General features: G+C 47.5%; 1 protein-coding gene across 1 annotated transcript; it reads right to left on the bottom strand.

Annotated features, from left to right (window-relative positions):
• Nucleotides 1-13,958: 13,958 nt before the first annotated feature.
• LOC115915798 (ribonuclease H-like) lies at nt 13,959-14,744 on the bottom strand. Its single transcript, XM_030969475.1, has 2 exons — nt 14,247-14,744; nt 13,959-14,033 (listed from the first exon to the last, which is right to left on the bottom strand). The coding sequence occupies exons 1-2, from the start codon at nt 14,742-14,744 to the stop codon at nt 13,959-13,961; spliced, it is 573 nt and encodes a 190-aa protein (XP_030825335.1).
• Between the last annotated feature and the right edge of the window lie 3,202 nt (nt 14,745-17,946).

The following is a 17,946-nucleotide window of genomic DNA, read 5'->3' as shown; positions in this document are numbered from 1 at the left end:
TCAAACTTGAGTGTGGCTGAACTGGCTGAGGGGATAAGAACATCTTGCGTGTACATCAGGAAAGTGAAGTAAGGACAAGTGTCCTTAGGATGTGCTCTAAACCACTCAGGGTGTAATAAAGTACAGCTGCAGATTTGCAAATTACTGTGCCCCATGTAGCAGGCAGTAGTTGGAGCTGAGGCAGGGTTGTGTTCTTCAAACCTTCCAGAGCCATGACAGCAGCAGTGCAAGCTGAAGACATTTCAGCCTGGATTGTCACAGGCCGTGGTGTGTGTGCTTTTCCTGCAGTGCCAGTAAGTGCAAGGCCTGTGTAACCCCTGAATCCTTTAACTCTGCTGAGGATGAGGGTGTACCGAGGTGTCAGAACAGTGCAGTGTCCCCTTCCATCCTCCTGCTTCCACAAGAGAGCAAGGAATTTGTTGGGATGGGTGGGGAGGGGGTCAGGGCTGCAGCTGAGGTGGGGCCTGCACCGCGCCCGTGCTGCTCAGCCAAACTGGCCAGTGTAGCTAGGTGTGGCTTTGGTTTATTTCCCTTTCAGCAGATCCTAAAACACATCAGAATGTCTATCCAAAAACTTCCAACAAGAAAAAGCTTGGAGAAAAGGTTAGATAGGGTCTTGCCTGTTTCTTTCCCCTGTGGGAGTTGATGGTTGCTGCTTGGAGTGGAGCCAGCTGCAGAAGTGCAGTAAAGCTGGTGAGGTCAGCACACAAATTCCCCCCCACTGCATGCAGTGAAAGCCTTGCTCCTCACCCTGGCCTCCTTCCCCTCACCCATTCATTTGCTATGATTTTCTCTGCAGTTTCTGGAAGTGAGCTAGCTGCTAAAATTCTAGTGACAGGAAGACTCTGCCTTCTTAAAGGCTCAGCCTGAACTGGCTTCTGATTTTCATATTCACCATCACACAAAGCTGCCAGCTATGGAGGCAGGACTTTGCTGCCCAACACCACCACACCTGCTCCAGGAGATTGTGCACCCATCCAGCAGCAGGAACAGGCATTTTCTGAATTGGAAAATAGTGGGGCACAGCCCCAGGGCAGGGCCTGTGCCAGCGCTGCTGAGGCGCCACCAGTGCTGGGGACAGCTCTGGGCCCTCAGGACAAGAGAGACCCTGAGGGGCCGGAGCGTGTCCAGGGCAGGGAACGGAGCTGGGGAAGGGGCTGGAGCCCCAGGAGAGGCTGAGGGAGCTGGGAAGGGGCTGAGCCTGGAGCAAAGGAGGCTCAGGGGGGACCTTGTGGCTCTGCACAGCTCCTGCCAGGAGGGGACAGCCGGGGGGGTCGGGCTGTGCTCCCAGGGAACAGGGACAGGAGGAGAGGGAACGGCCTCAGGCTGGGCCAGGGCAGGCTCAGGTTGGATATCTAAAAATTCTTCACAGAGGGAGATTGGGTGTGGGAATGGGCTGCCCAGGGAGGAGGTGTTGTCACCATCCCTAGGGGTGTTCAAGGAAAGACTGGACGTGACACTCAGTGCCATGGTCTGCGTGACAAGGGGTCACAGGTTGGGCTCGATGACCTCAGAGGGCTTTTCCAATCAAATTATTTCTGTGATTCTGAACTGCCAGCCTTTTGATATCCATCCCCCAGAGCACACAGGATTCCTGTTAGGAAATCAAAGAACACATATTTTGTCTGAGAGGACAAAACCTGACCATTCGGCAAGAATTCCTGCCAGAGCAACAGTGACATGAGGTGCCTGCTAGGTTAAAAATAATTGTGGTCTAGGCAAACTCTAAAGAACACCATTAGTCCTGGGTGGCTTTTTTTTAAAGTGGGTTTTTGAGCCAGGCAGGAGTGGTCACAGACAACATACAGGCAACAACAACCACGTAAGTCACATTTGGATGTAACTTTTGGTTTTTTTCTAATTAGGTGGTCCTGTCATCACCGCACTTTGTTAACACTGTGTATTCAATGTAACAATCAAAAAAATTTCCATTTCCTTTCTGGTTTTAAGAGGAAACTGTCAGGACAAAACTACGCAGTTTTGGGCAAAACTGGGCATCACACACCATGAAACAGATGTGATTACAACTTACCTAGGAAGTTATCCAGAGGTGGAACACACTCCTTGAAGTCTTTGCCTTTACCTGTTTCAGTCACAACTTGCCAGGGATCTCCAGGCAGAATCTGCCAATGATCAAAGATGCACTGGAAAAACCTGGCTGCCAGTGTTGGATCTCAAATTGGCAGTAAAATCTACTGGGAAGGAAAATAAAGTAAATTAAAAAGGGATGAGCCAGCTACAGGAAAAAATAGGACTGGCTTATGGTGAGTTTTTGCATAGACAAAACCCTAGAACACCGTGATGGTAGCTAGGGAACAGCTACTTTCCAATTAACTCTTTAAAGCAGGTAAAAAGTGAGGCCAACTCCCACTTGAAGAAAGTTCTCACGTGACCAAGTTAATTGGCAATAAAAAAGTCAAAAACTCAATTCAGGTAGACAGAATGGGATATGGAGAAAAAGGTGTTTCACTTGTCACAGGAACTGACCTGGTCAGCTTGAGCTCCTTGGGCTCTTACAAGCACCCAGAAGTGTTAATTCAGTATTCAGAAGCAGCCAAGGTGAGAAATGGAGTGCTTGCACCTGTTAGGAAAGGAACAGGACACAAAACAATTTGTTCAGTGACAGCCTGTCCTTTATCATGAACATGTGCGGTGTGGCTCTATTATTATCAAAGCAATTACAGCAGAGAAGGTTCCAGAAGGGGAACATGAACAAAGCCCTCAGCACATTCAGCCAGGCTCGGGCCCTCCAGCATGGGAAAGGCAGCAGGTACAGAGGGCTAAAAATTAAACCTGGGAAAAAAACCTCCTAAATACTCAAAGCCAGCCACGCAAGTATGTAGATTATTATTTCAAGAAATTAGATTGCCAGTTTGGACTTTGTAAGTTGGCCATCTCTCATTTCACCACTGATTACTTAAGCAGGCACCACACTGATGCTCTGAAAGGAGCCACCTCCGAAATAAAACCTGGCATTTCTTGCAGTTTTTCCATCTGAGGAGGTCCAAATGTGCCCCGTGAAAGCTCCCCATGCCACAGGACACTCCTGAAGGGCATTTTTAAAAAGGGAGGAGTGAAATGGGACTCACAAACAAAGCACAGTACCACAGGAAGGGCTCTGTACCACACTGAAAATTGTTTCAGTGGCAGCATAAGAAAGATCACATTATTTTCAAAGGTAAGGAGGGTGTCCTGTCATGGAAGCTCCTTTGGCTGGCACAGTGTCCTCCTTTTAAAGCTTCAAATTTCTACTAAATTTTCTACTCTGCTGCTGCTGGTGACCAATTCTCCCTTCCAGGCTTGCTGCAAAGGAAAATCTTCGCTTAAAATGATGGAAACCCAACCTGAAAAGAAAAAGTCTGAGTGTGCAGGAGCTGCCACATCTTTCTGGCACCCTCTGCTGGCACCAAAGCCTGGAGGAGCTGGCTGCCAGGAAAAAAGGAGTGAATTATGTGAACTGGAGATGCTCTGAACTGAGGATGTACAGGACAACAGGCTGACAAGCAGTCTGATAAATACTGTACCAAAATAACCATCAGCTTGGCTTAGGAATATCTCTACAGCTGGAAAACTCCACTGCTTTGCCAGGATAGGTCTCACGAGTCATAGAGGTGGAAAAAATTCTCCATTTTGCTCTTTCGTCCTTGCACTCACATCCTTCACCCTGATGGCCAAGACATTTTTAAGCAGCTGGGCTGGTATATTTCCTGCCCACCACCCAACACTGTGGTCTGGAATTAATTTTAAAGCAGGTTTTAAATCTTCTGATTGCTTTTAAGATAGTTAGGACAAATTGTTAGGTGAAAAGCTGGGCTTAGTGATAAAAAAATAATTTCAGGATGGAATGTATTTTCCAGGCTTTTTGTGGAAATTTTTTTTTTACTAAGAAAATCCAGTTATTCAAAGGCCAGAAGTTAATGTTTAAACAGTTCAAAAAGAGTTTATTTTAAAAACCCCATTCTTTCTGTTTTTTTAGACTACCTATTGCTTGTTATCCTAAAGGTTTAGTGACAGAAAGGAGAGAAGTTACCTCCAAATAGTAACTTCCCCAGAGGAAAGGTAATTTATAAAGAAAAAATTTACCTACCCACCTACATTTTGCTATTTCCATTAAACCTTTTCATAACTTTAGAATAAAAAGCCTGCAGAATCACAGAATGAGGATGATTTGGGTGGGAAAGGACCTTCAAGTCCATCCAGTGCCACCCCAACTGACATGTGCAGGGACACCTCTCACTGTCCCAGGCTGCTCCAAGCCCCATCCAGCCTGGCCTTGGGCACTGCCAGGGATCCAGGGGCAGCCACAGCTGCTCTGGGCACCCTGGGCCAGGGCCTGCCCACCCTCCCAGCCAGCAATTCCTAATTCCCAATAGCCCAAAATCTGTCCCTGCCCTCTGGCCCTGGGAAGCCATTGCCTGGCTGCTGTCCCTGCATGCCTTGTCCCCAGTGGCTGTGCAGCTCTCCTGGAGCCCCTGGAGGCCCTGGCAGGGGCTCTGAGGTGTCCCTGGAGCCTTCTCTTGTGCAGCTGAGCAGCCCCAGCTGTGCCAGGCTGGCTCCAGAGCAGAGGGGCTCCAGCCCTGGCAGCATCTCCGTGGCCTCCTCTGGACTTATTCCAACAGGTCCAGGTCCTATTTTGGGCACCATAGAGGTGAACACAGGACTCCAGGTGGGAATGCTGAGTCCAGGCCCTCTCCAAGTTTCTGCATCACTGACCTGAAGACATTGTTCAGTGTTCAACATCAGAACAGAACTATTGTGGTTTCCTGGAAGTGAATGTGAAAACACATTTAGATGTCTGTCTGTTGCATCTCTCGTTTTGTCATAGCTAGGTTTTCATCTGGGTTTGATGATCTCAAGGGTCTCTTCCTCCTCAGATGATTCAATGATTTGGCAATTGCAAGCCCAGGTACAGGCTGGACAGAGAATGGATCAAGAGCAGCCCTGGGAGAAGGAGCTGGGGGTGCTGTGGGTGAGAGCTGGGCCTGCCCCAGCCTGAACCCCCTGCCCTGGGCTGAGCCCCAGCGTGGGCAGCAGGGCAGGGGGATCCTGCCCCTGTGCCCCTGGGCTCAGGTGAGAGCCCACCTGCAGAGCTGCCCCAGCCCTGGCTCCAACAGCACAAGGAGCTGGAGCTGCTGCAGCCAGTGCAGAGGAGGCCACGGAGATGCTGCCAGGGCTGGAGCCCCTCTGCTCTGGAGCCAGCCTGGCACAGCTGGGGCTGCTCAGCTGCACAAGAGAAGGCTCCAGGGACACCTCAGAGCCCCTGCCAGGGCCTCCAGGGGCTCCAGGAGAGCTGCACAGCCACTGGGGACAAGGCATGCAGGGACAGCAGCCAGGCAATGGCTTCCCAGGGCCAGAGGGCAGGGACAGATTTTGGGATCTTGGGAATTAGGAATTGCTGGCTGGGAGGGTGGGCAGGCCCTGGCCCAGGGTGCCCAGAGCAGCTGTGGCTGCCCCTGGATCCCTGGCAGTGCCCAAGGCCAGGCTGGATGGGGCTTGGAGCAGCCTGGGACAGTGGAAGGTGTCCCTGCACATGGCAGGGGATGGACTTGAAGATCCCTTCTGACCCAAACTACTCTGGGATTAGAGGAGAGCTCTGTCTCCTTTACAAAAAAAAAAAAAAAAATTAGGTGAGCTAGAATTTAATCCTAACATTTCTCCATCATATTCCTGCTGATCTCAACCACGCATTCTCTGAGTCTAAAATAAATACAATTTAGTTTCCCACACATCAGCATCCATCATATAAAGATGTAAGCCAAACTTTGTGTGGTACCCGGAGGCTTTTTTGTTGCTTGTTTTCTCTTTGCAATACCCTGTTTAACAGTGCCAAATTACTAAGTATAACACAGAATACTTAATCTAAATCCATTTTAGGCAGTTTTGCTCATGTGTGCAGGAGGAGTGCTGTATTTTTTACAGCTCTTGGTATTGTGGGGATATTTTTTTTTGCCCAAAGCAGCTTCACTGTCAGGTGGCCCCTCACCTTCACTGTCAGGTGCACCGTGGTGCTTTTATTGCTGGTGCAGGGTAGGGTAGGTGAATGGTGATCACCCAAAGCAAGGCATGTCCAGCAGGGAGCCATCAGCACATCATGCATGGCCTAGGAATCCAAAATTTGCACTGGAATTTAAATTTGTTTCAACAAACTTAACAACAAACATCAAAATAAACTTCTTGGATTCCACATAGAAGGCCTCACCTAGGGATTAATTTCAATTAAATTCAATTTAATTCTATTCAATTCAAAAAGTCATGGCAGCCGTTTGAGATTCCCGTGTGACTACTTAAATCTTTTAAATCTTAAAGCCGTGAGTAAAATACTTATTTAGAACAAGTAATTTGGACACAACTCTATGTTAGAATTACTAAAAAACATCACTCATTGCATTCTATGTTTCCTTGGGCTGATGCCTTATATTCCAACCAAAGGTTGGGATCTTGGATTATATCAAGATCCTAAAAAAAAAGCCATGAATGTCCTTCAAAATAGTACTATACAGTACTAAAAAGGAAAAGGTCCAAGGATAGTGTCCTGGTTCAGGACAAAATTAGGGGAAATCTCCAAAAGGGAGATCCCCCCCCCCCCCAAAACACCGGGTTCGGGAAGGAATTCCTCGGAGGAGCAAAGTGGAAAACAAAACCTATTTATTGACAAATAACAAAAGAACACTCCCCAACACAAGAAAAGAAAAGAAAAAACCAGTTCAGTGTTGTGGAGGGTGCCAAGCTTCTCTTGCAGGCTCCAGAGATCCCGCCGGACGTCGGACGTCCCAGGTCAGGTCCAGAGCCGGTCCAGTGTCTTCACGGGAGGGTGAGAAAGAGAGGACGAAAGAAAAGGGAAAAAGAGGGAAAAAACCAAAACAGCGCAGAAAGCAGCAAAGGGAAAAAAAGCAGCTATCAGCTAGGGCTAAGGCAGTAGCAAGCAAGCGAAGCAGCAAGCAGAAGCAAGCCGGCCAGCCAGCCAAGCAGCTCAAAGCCAGCAAAAAAAAAACCAAAAAAAAAAGTGCACCCAGTCCCCCTCCCTCCTCCCCTCCCCGCCCCGCCGCGGCAAGACGGCCGGGAGGGGGGGGAGAGAGAGAGAGAGAGAGAGGAAAAAAACACAGCTGCCAGACACAATACACGATATTGGGATAAAAGCGGTCATCCCACGACACTCCACCCCTTATCCCATATCGTGAATATACAATAAAAACTTTCATTTCACTTACTCACACCTTTGACACTTACGCATTCCTCTCATCTTACTTGTTCAGACCTTTGACACTTACAGTTTCCTTCTGTCTCACATTCAGCAAACAATGACATTCATATATGAGCCTTATCCCACAATCAGGTCTCCCTGAGGTACACACCGTGTTGTTCCATCTTTCTGCATTATCCACCACGTATAACCTGGTCCTTGAGCAAAAACAATCCCACGGATGGGTTTGTCTGTACTCGAGGCAGGGTTGATCCATACTGTCTTTCCCAATAAACCTCTGACATGGGCCACTGGGGCTTTATCCCCATCTACTATATTAAGGAGCTCAGACTGAGCAGGACCCGCTCGGTTGGTGGAACCTCGAGTGTTAACTAACCAGGTAGCCTTCGCCAAATGCTGCTCCCAGTTTTTTAAAGACCCCCCACCCAATGCTTTTAAGGTGGTTTTAACAATCCATTATACCTTTCCACTTTCCCTGCAGCTGGTGCATGATAGGGGATATGGTATACCCACTGATGCCATGTTCCCTAGCCCAAGTATTAATAAGATTGTTTTTAAAATGAGTTCCATTATCCGACTCAATTCTCTCAGGAGTACCGTGCCTCCAAAGGACCTGCTTTTCAAGGCCCAAGATAGTGTTACGAGCTGTGGCATGAGACACAGGGTAGGTTTCCAACCATCCCGTGGTGGCTTCTACCATGGTTAGTACATAGCGCTTGCCTTGGCGGGTTTGAGGCAGCGTGATGTAATCAATCTGCCAGGCCTCCCCGTATTTGTACTTAGACCACCGCCCACCGTACCAGAGGGGCTTCAGCCGTTTAGCCTGCTTAATGGCAACGCACGTCTCACAGTCACGAATAACCTGAGAGATACTGTCCATGGTTAGATCCACCCCTCGGTCTCGTGCCCATTTATAGGTGGCATCTCTACCCTGGTGGCCTGAGGCATCATGGGCCCATCGTGCCAAGAATAACTCTCCCTTATGCTCCCAGTCGAGATCTATCTTCAATTCCCCTATCTTTGCAGCCTGATGTACTTGCTGGTTGTTTTGCTGCTCTTCATTAGCTCTACTTCTGGGGACATGGGCATCTACATGCCGAACCTTCACAGGTAACTTCTCTAACCGAGTAGCGATATCTTTCCACTCTTCTGCAGCCCAAATTGGTTTTCCTCTGCGCTGCCAGTTCGCCTCTTTCCATCTCTTCAGCCATCCCCATAGAGCGTTGGCTACCATCCAAGAATCGGTATACAAATAGAGCCTTGGCCACTTCTCTCTCTCTGCAATACCTAGGGCCAGTTGAATAGCTTTGATTTCAGCAAATTGACTGGATTCACCTTCTCCTTCAGTAGCCTCCGCAACCCGTCGAGTGGGACTCCATACAGCTGCTTTCCACCTCCGTTTCATCCCTATGACGCCGACAAGAACCATCGGTGAATAAAGCGTAACGTGTTTCTTCTGCTGGCAACTGATTGTATGGTGGAGCTTCCTCAACCCGGGTCACTGGCTCTTGTTCCTCATCCGCGACACTAAAGCTCTCACCTTCGGGCCAATTTGTAATTATTTCCAGGATCCCAGGGCGATTTAACTTCCCAATTCGAGCGCTGCGTAATGAGGGCAATCCACTTACTCCAAGTAGCATTGGTGGCATGGTGGGTAGAGGGAACCTTTCCTCTGAACATCCATCCCAGCACCGGTAGTCGGGTGCCAGAAGAAGTTGTGCCTCTGTACCAATCACCTCCGAGGCGGCTTGGACTCCTTCATAGGCGGCCAAGATTTCTTTTTCTGTTGGGGTATAGTTATCTTCAGACCCCCTGTAGCTCCGACTCCAAAATCCCAATGGTCGGCCTCGGGTCTCGCCAGGCACCTTCTGCCAAAGGCTCCAGGACAGACCATGGCTCCCAGCCGCAGAGTAGAGTACGTTCTTCACATCTGGTCCCGTCCTAACTGGACCCAGGGCTACAGCATGAGCGATCTCCTGCTTGATTTGGACAAACGCTTGCTGCTGCTCAGGGCCCCAATGGAAGTCGTTCTTCTTGCGGGTAACCAGATAAAGGGGTCTCACAATCTGACTATACTCGGGGATGTGCATCCTCCAGAAACCTATAGCACCTAAGAAGGCTTGTGTTTCCTTCTTATCAGTTGGTGGGGACATAGCAGTGATTTTGTTAATAACATCCGCAGGAATCTGACGCCGTCCATCTTGCCACTTCACCCCCAAGAACTGAATTTCTCGGCAGGTCCCTTGACTTTGCTCTTCTTAATGGCAAATCCAGCTTTCAGGAGAATATGAATGATCTTCTCTCCTTTCTCGAACACTTCCATTGCCGTGTTCCCCCAAACAATGATATCATCAATATATTGTAAATGTTCTGGAGCCTCACCCTCCTCTAGTGCAGCCTGGATCAGTCCATGACAGATGGTAGGACTGTGTTTCCACCCCTGGGGCAGTCGGTTCCAGGTATACTGCACTCCCCTCCATGTAAAAGCAAACTGAGGCCTGCATTCTGTTGCCAGAGGAATGGAGAAAAACGCGTTAGCAATATCGATGGTCGCGTACCACTTTGCTGCCTTGGACTCCAACTCGTACTGCAGTTCCAGTATGTCCGGTACAGCCGCACTCAGTGGTGGAGTCACTTCATTCAAGGCACGATAGTCCACAGTCAATCTCCATTCTCCGTCAGATTTTCGCACGGGCCAGATAGGGCTGTTAAAGGGTGAGTGGGTTTTACTGACCACCCCTTGGCTCTCCAGCTCTCGAATCATCTTGTGGATGGGGATCACGGCATCTCGATTCGTCCGGTACTGCCTGCGGTGCACTGTCGAAGTGGCAATTGGTACTCGTTGCTCCTCTACCTTCAAGAGTCCTACTGCAGATGGGTTCTCTGATAGTCCAGATAAGGTATTCAATTGTTTAATACCCTCTATCTCCACTGCAGCTATTCCAAAAGCCCACCTGAATCCCTTAGGATCTTTGTAATAGCCATTCCGGAGGAAGTCTATGCCCAAAATACACGGAGCCTCTGGACCAGTCACAATCGGATGTTCCTGCCACTCCTTCCCAGTCAAGCTCACCTCAGCTTCCAACAAAGTCAACTGTTGTGATCCCCCCGTCACTCCAGCAATGGAAACAGGTTCTGTCCCCACGTATTCTGATGGCATTAAGGTACACTGTGATCCAGTGTCAACCAATGCTTCATAGTCTTGTGGCTCTGATGTGCCAGGCCATCTGATCCACACCTTCCAAAAAACCCGATTTTCCCGTGCCTCTTCCTGGCTAGAGGCAGGGCCCCTCTAAGCCAGATTGTCCTTTTTCCTTGGGCGTATGCCTTAGAAGTTCCTTCAAGGGGATCGGACATGTCATCGTCATACTCAACATCTCGGCTGCGAGCAACCGGAGCTGCCCTCTTTTTGGGTGATACTTCCTCTTCTCTTCAAATCACGCACCCGTTGTGCCAAAGCAGCAGTGGGTTCTCCATCCCATCTCCTCATGTCTTCTCCAGACTCACGCAGAAAGGCCCATAACTCAGCCCGTGGGGTGTACCTTCTCTCGCCATCCAAGGAGCGCCAGCGTTGGATACCAGGGCCTCTAATTTGCACAGCCGAGATTTGAATAAGGTCCTCCTTAATCTCTTCCCGGAGTTTCTTATGATTCTCCTCTATTTTGTCCTCTAGTTTCCGCAGTTGTGTTTCCACTGCTGCAATTCTGGCATGAGTTGGTCCATGCACAGCATCTGCATATGCTCGAAGCTTCTTCGCCATATCAAGCACAGTCTCATATGTATCATCCCGCTTCATTATTGCCAGAGCAGAAGCGTATTCAGGTGGCCCAAGTCGCACAAGTTTCCTCCACATTACAGGTGTGCATGGTACCAGGTCCGGATTCCTAGTTGTTATATCATCTGAGAAAATGAGCTCTGCCACCGCCATTTCTCTCAGGCGTTGGATCCCCTGCTCTATGGTCTTCCACCCTGTCTGCTGCATATAGAGATCATCAGCACATAAGTATCTTTGTGCTACACTCTCCAGGACCCGTTCCCAGAGGCTGTGAGGGCTAGCCCTGCTCATCATACCTTGATCGATAACAGTATCCTGCGACAGGGATCCCAAATGCCTCGCTTCAGTACCATCCAAAATCGTAACCTCCCCTGCAGCATCCCAAAGGCGGACTAACCAACTGATTATAGATTCGTCAGGTTGTCGTCTGTAATCCTTTCTTAGGCCCCTGAGGTCCTTCAGAGAAAAGGAGTCAGTATTAGCTCCAGAATCTGTGCCCCTTGATGTGGCCTCTGATTTTGGTGAGGGTCCTTCTCCTGCATCATCATCATCATCCTCCACCTTTCGATCGGTCTTGTCTTTACACTTTCCACCTCTTGTATTAGCTGCGACAGCCATGGGTTGGGGCCTGTCGTCTGATTCAGCTGCTAGCCTGGAGCCTGGGATGTTAGCTGCAGCCTGGGTCACTGGGATAGTAACTAACTTATCTCCCTGTTCCCTTTCTACTATCTGCTGCTCCACAGTATCTAGCAGAGTACGGTAAACAAACGCTAAGGCCCAGCTCACTGCAGTAAGTCTTTCCTCCTTAGTATTACCATGGCACTTTTCCCTCAAATACTTTGCCACCTCGACTGGGTTCTGAATTTGATCAGATGGAAAGTCCCAGCCTATAGGATCAGCAAATTCCTTTAAAGTCTGGCCCATACCCTCCCATTTCCCACTCCAGTCAAGATTTTCCCTGCTTTGTTTTACTCCTGAATCAGGAGTCTCTCTAACCCCTCTAGAGATCTCGGCTTTCATTTTATATACACTCCAGACAGTATAGGAAAGGCTTAATAAGTTAAATGCCAGAAAGATGGTTTCTTTTAAACTCAGGGGAAATTCAACATTTCCTAATAGAGATGTCAACAATTTGGAGGAGAAGAAGGAAGACAAAAGCTGAGAAGCCCCTTCCCCTTCTTCTCCCCAAACAAACTGAGTACACAGCCATGACAGCAATCCATACATTCCTGAAACAAGGTTTTCCATAAACCTCCGACAAATCAGCACACATAAGACCAGCCCAATGACTATTCTGGTTAGTGCCCCCTGCTTACAGAAGCTACTTATTACGGACAACACCAGAGCTATTTTTGGGTAAGGAAATAACCCTAGGGACCACAAAGGTATTAAAGCTTCAAAAACCCCAAGGGACCAGAAATACCGGCAAACATTCACCCCAAATGACATTATGAATTACCAATATGCCCACAAAACAACCAAGACCAAAATATTATTGTTATAGGTTTGTTTTCCACTGTCTTCGGCCTCCTTTGTTTCCCGGCCAACGCACCAAAAAGGATGTCCTGGTTCAGGACAAAATTAGGGGAAATCTCCAAAAGGGAGATCCCCCCCACCCCCAAACACCGGGTTCGGGAAGGAATTCCTCGGAGGAGCAAAGTGGAAAACAAAACCTATTTATTGACAAATAACAAAAGAACACTCCCCAACACAAGAAAAGAAAAGAAAAAACCAGTTCAGTGTTGTGGAGGGTGCCAAGCTTCTCTTGCAGGCTCCAGAGATCCCGCCGGACGTCGGACGTCCCAGGTCAGGTCCAGAGCCGGTCCAGTGTCTTCACGGGAGGGTGAGAAAGAGAGGACGAAAGAAAAGGGAAAAAAGAGGAAAAAAAAAACCAAAACAGCGCAGAAAGCAGCAAAGGAAAAAAAAAGCAGCTATCAGCTAGGGCTAAGGCAGTAGCAAGCAAGCGAAGCAGCAAGCAGAAGCAAGCCGGCCAGCCAGCCAAGCAGCTCAAAGCCAGCAAAAAAAAAGCAAAGTGCACCCAGTCCCCCTCCCTCCTCCCTCCCCGCCCCGCCGCGGCAAGACGGCCGGGAGGGGGAGAGAGAGAGAGAGAGAGAGAGAGAAAAAAAAACACAGCTGCCAGACACAATACACGATATTGGGATAAAAGCGGTCATCCCACGACACTCCACCCCTTATCCCATATCGTGAATATACAATAAAAACTTTCATTTCACTTACTCACACCTTTGACACTTACGCATTCCTCTCATCTTACTTGTTCAGACCTTTGACACTTACAGTTTCCTTCTGTCTCACATTCAGCAAACAATGACATTCATATATGAGCCTTATCCCACAATCAGGTCTCCCTGAGGTACACACCGTGTTGTTCCATCTTTCTGCATTATCCACCACGTATAACCTGGTCCTTGAGCAAAAAACAATCCCACGGATGGGTTTGTCTGTACTCGAGGCAGGGTTGATCCATACTGTCTTTCCCAATAAACCTCTGACATGGGCCACTGGGGCTTTATCCCCATCTACTATATTAAGGAGCTCAGACTGAGCAGGACCCGCTCGGTTGGTGGAACCTCGAGTGTTAACTAACCAGGTAGCCTTCGCCAAATGCTGCTCCCAGTTTTTTAAAGACCCCCCACCCAATGCTTTTAAGGTGGTTTTTAACAATCCATTATACCTTTCCACTTTCCCTGCAGCTGGTGCATGATAGGGGATATGGTATACCCACTCGATGCCATGTTCCTAGCCCAAGTATTAATAAGATTGTTTTTAAAATGAGTTCCATTATCCGACTCAATTCTCTCAGGAGTACCGTGCCTCCAAAGGACCTGCTTTTCAAGGCCCAAGATAGTGTTACGAGCTGTGGCATGAGACACAGGGTAGGTTTCCAACCATCCCGTGGTGGCTTCTACCATGGTTAGTACATAGCGCTTGCCTTGGCGGGTTTGAGGCAGCGTGATGTAATCAATCTGCCAGGCCTCCCCCGTATTTGTACTTAGACCACCGCCCACCGTACCAGAGGGGCTTCAGCCGTTTAGCCTGCTTAATGGCAACGCACGTCTCACAGTCACGAATAACCTGAGAGATACTGTCCATGGTTAGATCCACCCCTCGGTCTCGTGCCCATTTATAGGTGGCATCTCTACCCTGGTGGCCTGAGGCATCATGGGCCCATCGTGCCAAGAATAACTCTCCCTTATGCTCCCAGTCGAGATCTATCTTCAATTCCCCTATCTTTGCAGCCTGATGTACTTGCTGGTTGTTTTGCTGCTCTTCATTAGCTCTACTTCTGGGGACATGGGCATCTACATGCCGAACCTTCACAGGTAACTTCTCTAACCGAGTAGCGATATCTTTCCACTCTTCTGCAGCCCAAATTGGTTTTCCTCTGCGCTGCCAGTTCGCCTCTTTCCATCTCTTCAGCCATCCCCATAGAGCGTTGGCTACCATCCAAGAATCGGTATACAAATAGAGCCTTGGCCACTTCTCTCTCTCTGCAATACCTAGGGCCAGTTGAATAGCTTTGATTTCAGCAAATTGACTGGATTCACCTTCTCCTTCAGTAGCCTCCGCAACCCGTCGAGTGGGACTCCATACAGCTGCTTTCCACCTCCGTTTCATCCCTATGACGCGACAAGAACCATCGGTGAATAAAGCGTAACGTGTTTCTTCTGCTGGCAACTGATTGTATGGTGGAGCTTCCTCAACCCGGGTCACTGGCTCTTGTTCCTCATCCGCGACATCACTCATTGCATTCTATGTTTCCTTGGGCTGATGCCTTATATTCCAACCAAAGGTTGGGATCTTGGATTATATCAAGATCCTAAAAAAAAAGCCATGAATGTCCTTCAAAATAGTACTATACAGTACTAAAAAGGAAAAGGTCCAAGGATAGCCATATTTTATGGTCGTATTTTCCATACAGAGAATATTAAAAATAAGCCCAAATGTTTTATTAAATCTCTGGCCACTTGTCACAGTGATGTGTTAGGATTTCCCTTCTCCAGAGAAGAGTTAAAGAAATTTACACATCCCCTGGAAACCCTTTTCCTGTATGTTTCAACAAATTTGAAGCTAACGTGAGTTACAAAGGGAACTGGGCAGTTTCTTAATTTCTCTTCTCTTAGCATTCAGTGCTGCACAGGAAGTGCTGATGTCCTTTCAGGCATTGCTCTTCCAGGGGCTGACTGGAATTCAGTCTTTTTGGGTACACTGGAATGCATGAGGGCCCACAGAAACTTCATTTTGGTTGCACAGACACAGCATTTGTATCAGCATTGCACTGACACTGACACCACTGAGAAGAGGCAGGGGGGCAGTGCTGGTGTCTCTTTCTAGTAGGAAATAAAAAATTCCCTCTTTTCTTAGACCAGGTTTGTGCTTTGTGTGCTGCGCCACACTCACATCCTGTTATCTCCCTGGCAGATTCAGTGCAGTACATTCCCAGCACATTAATTCAGATTGTGGCATTCCTGACACACAAATTTAGCACTGACCAGGTTGTGAAAGGACAATTGAATATGCTACTGCACGTAACAGACTGCTCAGATTCTTCTTCTGTCACACATTTTTCACACTGTTCTTTTTTGTTTCTAATATCTACAGAAAGTATGGACCTACTTTAGAAGAAGGTTGGCTGTCCTAAAGGTTAACCTGCTAAAAGTCTATGCTTACCCTCTTGCAGTCAAATCAAGACAAAATAGTGTTTTACCTTAAAGACAGGATCCAGAACTAGCTGGCAGAATGTCCTCAGCAACTTCTTTCCATCTGGGCTGATTTGCTGAGTTTTCCAATTGCTGGATCAAAATATCTGAAGAAGATGTTTATTTTTACTCATCCAGTTTGAACTCGCGGAGTACCCACTTCCCCTGCAAATTTCCACTCGCTTACTTTTAAAAGAAAGCCTTGCAAAGTTTCACATTTAAGCAGAGATTCAAATAACAGAAGGTGGCTAATTTCAGTATAGAATAACTGCTAGAAGTCTGTGGAGGCAAAGGATGGCTTTTTGTTAATTTAGGCCTTTGATTGATTGATTGATTTTACTATAAACACTTTGCATTTTTCCAGGTTGGACAGAGTTTGGAACAACCTGGTCTAATGGGAGTGTACCTGCCCTTGGCAAGGGGTTGGAATAGATGACTTTTAAGGTCCTTCCTACCCAAACCATTCTGGGATTCTTTAATTTCTTGGCTTTTACAGGGAAACAGGTACTTAAAGTAACTTTGCTCTCAAGAATTCTCCTAGACCACCCTGCTATCTCTAACTGCCTTTTGAAGCCTTGCTGAAATAATTTAAAAAGAGAAATCCTGGAGGAACCAGTGGGCTACATAAGCCAAGGTAGGTCAATTTATTACAAAGCACCAGAAGACAAGGAAATACATTGAACTTTCACACCTGTATAAATCATTCTGTTAACAGCAAGCTGGGTACACAGCTAATAGCAAATCGAGCCTGTTGATTTCAACAATGTCAGGTTCATTAAATTCACAAAAATACTCAGTGGAATCATAAGACTGGGTTTGGTCCATAATCTTGTGTTTGTACATTAATTTTACCTGTGCAGGCCAATGAAATAATTTAGCTTCTGAAGCTGTGATGGTGAATCTTTGCTCTTACGGAGAGAAGGCACACTCGGAATATCCGCACGACAAGAAATTTCCTTCCTCAGTGTCACGGTTAAACACCCAGATGTTTAAATATTTCTGTTGCAGGAGTTCCAAACTCCTTCCAGGGGCTGCCTGTGGGAGCTCAGCTCAGCAGAAGCACTTGCATGCTCCGCTGACATCCTCAGAGTGTCACTGTGGTATCTCAGCATGGATCTATCTGCAGCCTTCCCTCTGCTTCCTTTCCACCTCAGAGGCTTCTCACCATCTCTTCCGCTTCATTTCAAGCTCAACCGCAGCTCTGGAGCAAGAGTTTCCTTCCATACGGTGGGAATATTTATAGCAAAGGTTAAATTGAAACTTGAGAAATGCATTTGTAAAGCTCCGAGTAGGATTTGGAGGACGATAGCTTTGTGGTGAGTGTTAACTGAATTGTTAGTGAACTTTCTCTGGCATTTAGAATAGAAGCGGCTCATTCCTGCCACACAGATGGAACTGGCCTGACTTAGGGGTGGCTGAGATCCATGGAATATAAGAATCAGAGTAAAATCCTTAGCTCAGAGACCTTTTTTCAGTAACTAGGTAAGCTGCAGTCAATTTTAGCTGTAAAACAAGCCAGTACGAGAGAATTCCATCTGAACAAAGGGAAACAGAGCTCAAAACTGGGGAGAAAGTTGGTCTTGTACCTATCTGCTGAAAAAAAATAGTATCTGAACCAGCCCAGTTCTGATAATTCTTCACCTTAACAGCTGGACCACCAGAGAGAACTGCCAGTTGACTTTGCTTTTTTATTTTACAGTTCTCATCTGCAACACAGGAAATACTGTTTGTCTTCCTATCCATCTATGCTTCCAGAGGTATCCAGCACATTATCATATAATTGCTGATAGAAAAACAGAGACTTACATCTTCAGATCAGAACAGAGCAAATTAAATATCTCCCCAGTCAGGAATAGCAGAAAGGCCACCTTTCTTGTTGTGTAAGTGACAGAAGCAGCAAAGTGAGGCACAGAAAGCCAATCTTATGGATTTAAAGACCCACAGCTCCCCTTCATCAGTTTGCCCCAGGCAGATTTCTGACACTTGGGGTTTGAATGATGCTCAGAAACCACCTTGAGCATACAGATTTTGTCACCAGAGCATGACGTGCTTTGTGAATTCTCCCCTCCCTCCCAGTTGCTTCCACTCCCCAGTTGTTTGGTCTGAAATAACATCCCCAAAAGAAAGAACGTGGGACAATGAGGGGGGAAGGGGACTGAAGAATGACTCTGAACTGCATTAAATGCATGCAGTTATTTTGCTTCAAGGCTGGTGCTCTCCAAAACTCGGTTTCAACCACAGCAAAGTTT

This window comes from Camarhynchus parvulus, chromosome Z, assembly GCF_901933205.1.
Source record: "Camarhynchus parvulus chromosome Z, STF_HiC, whole genome shotgun sequence".
Taxonomy (NCBI): Eukaryota; Metazoa; Chordata; class Aves; order Passeriformes; family Thraupidae; genus Camarhynchus; species Camarhynchus parvulus.
The sequence above is the reverse complement of the archived record's forward strand: the minus strand, read 5'-3'. Positions and strand labels throughout refer to the sequence as shown.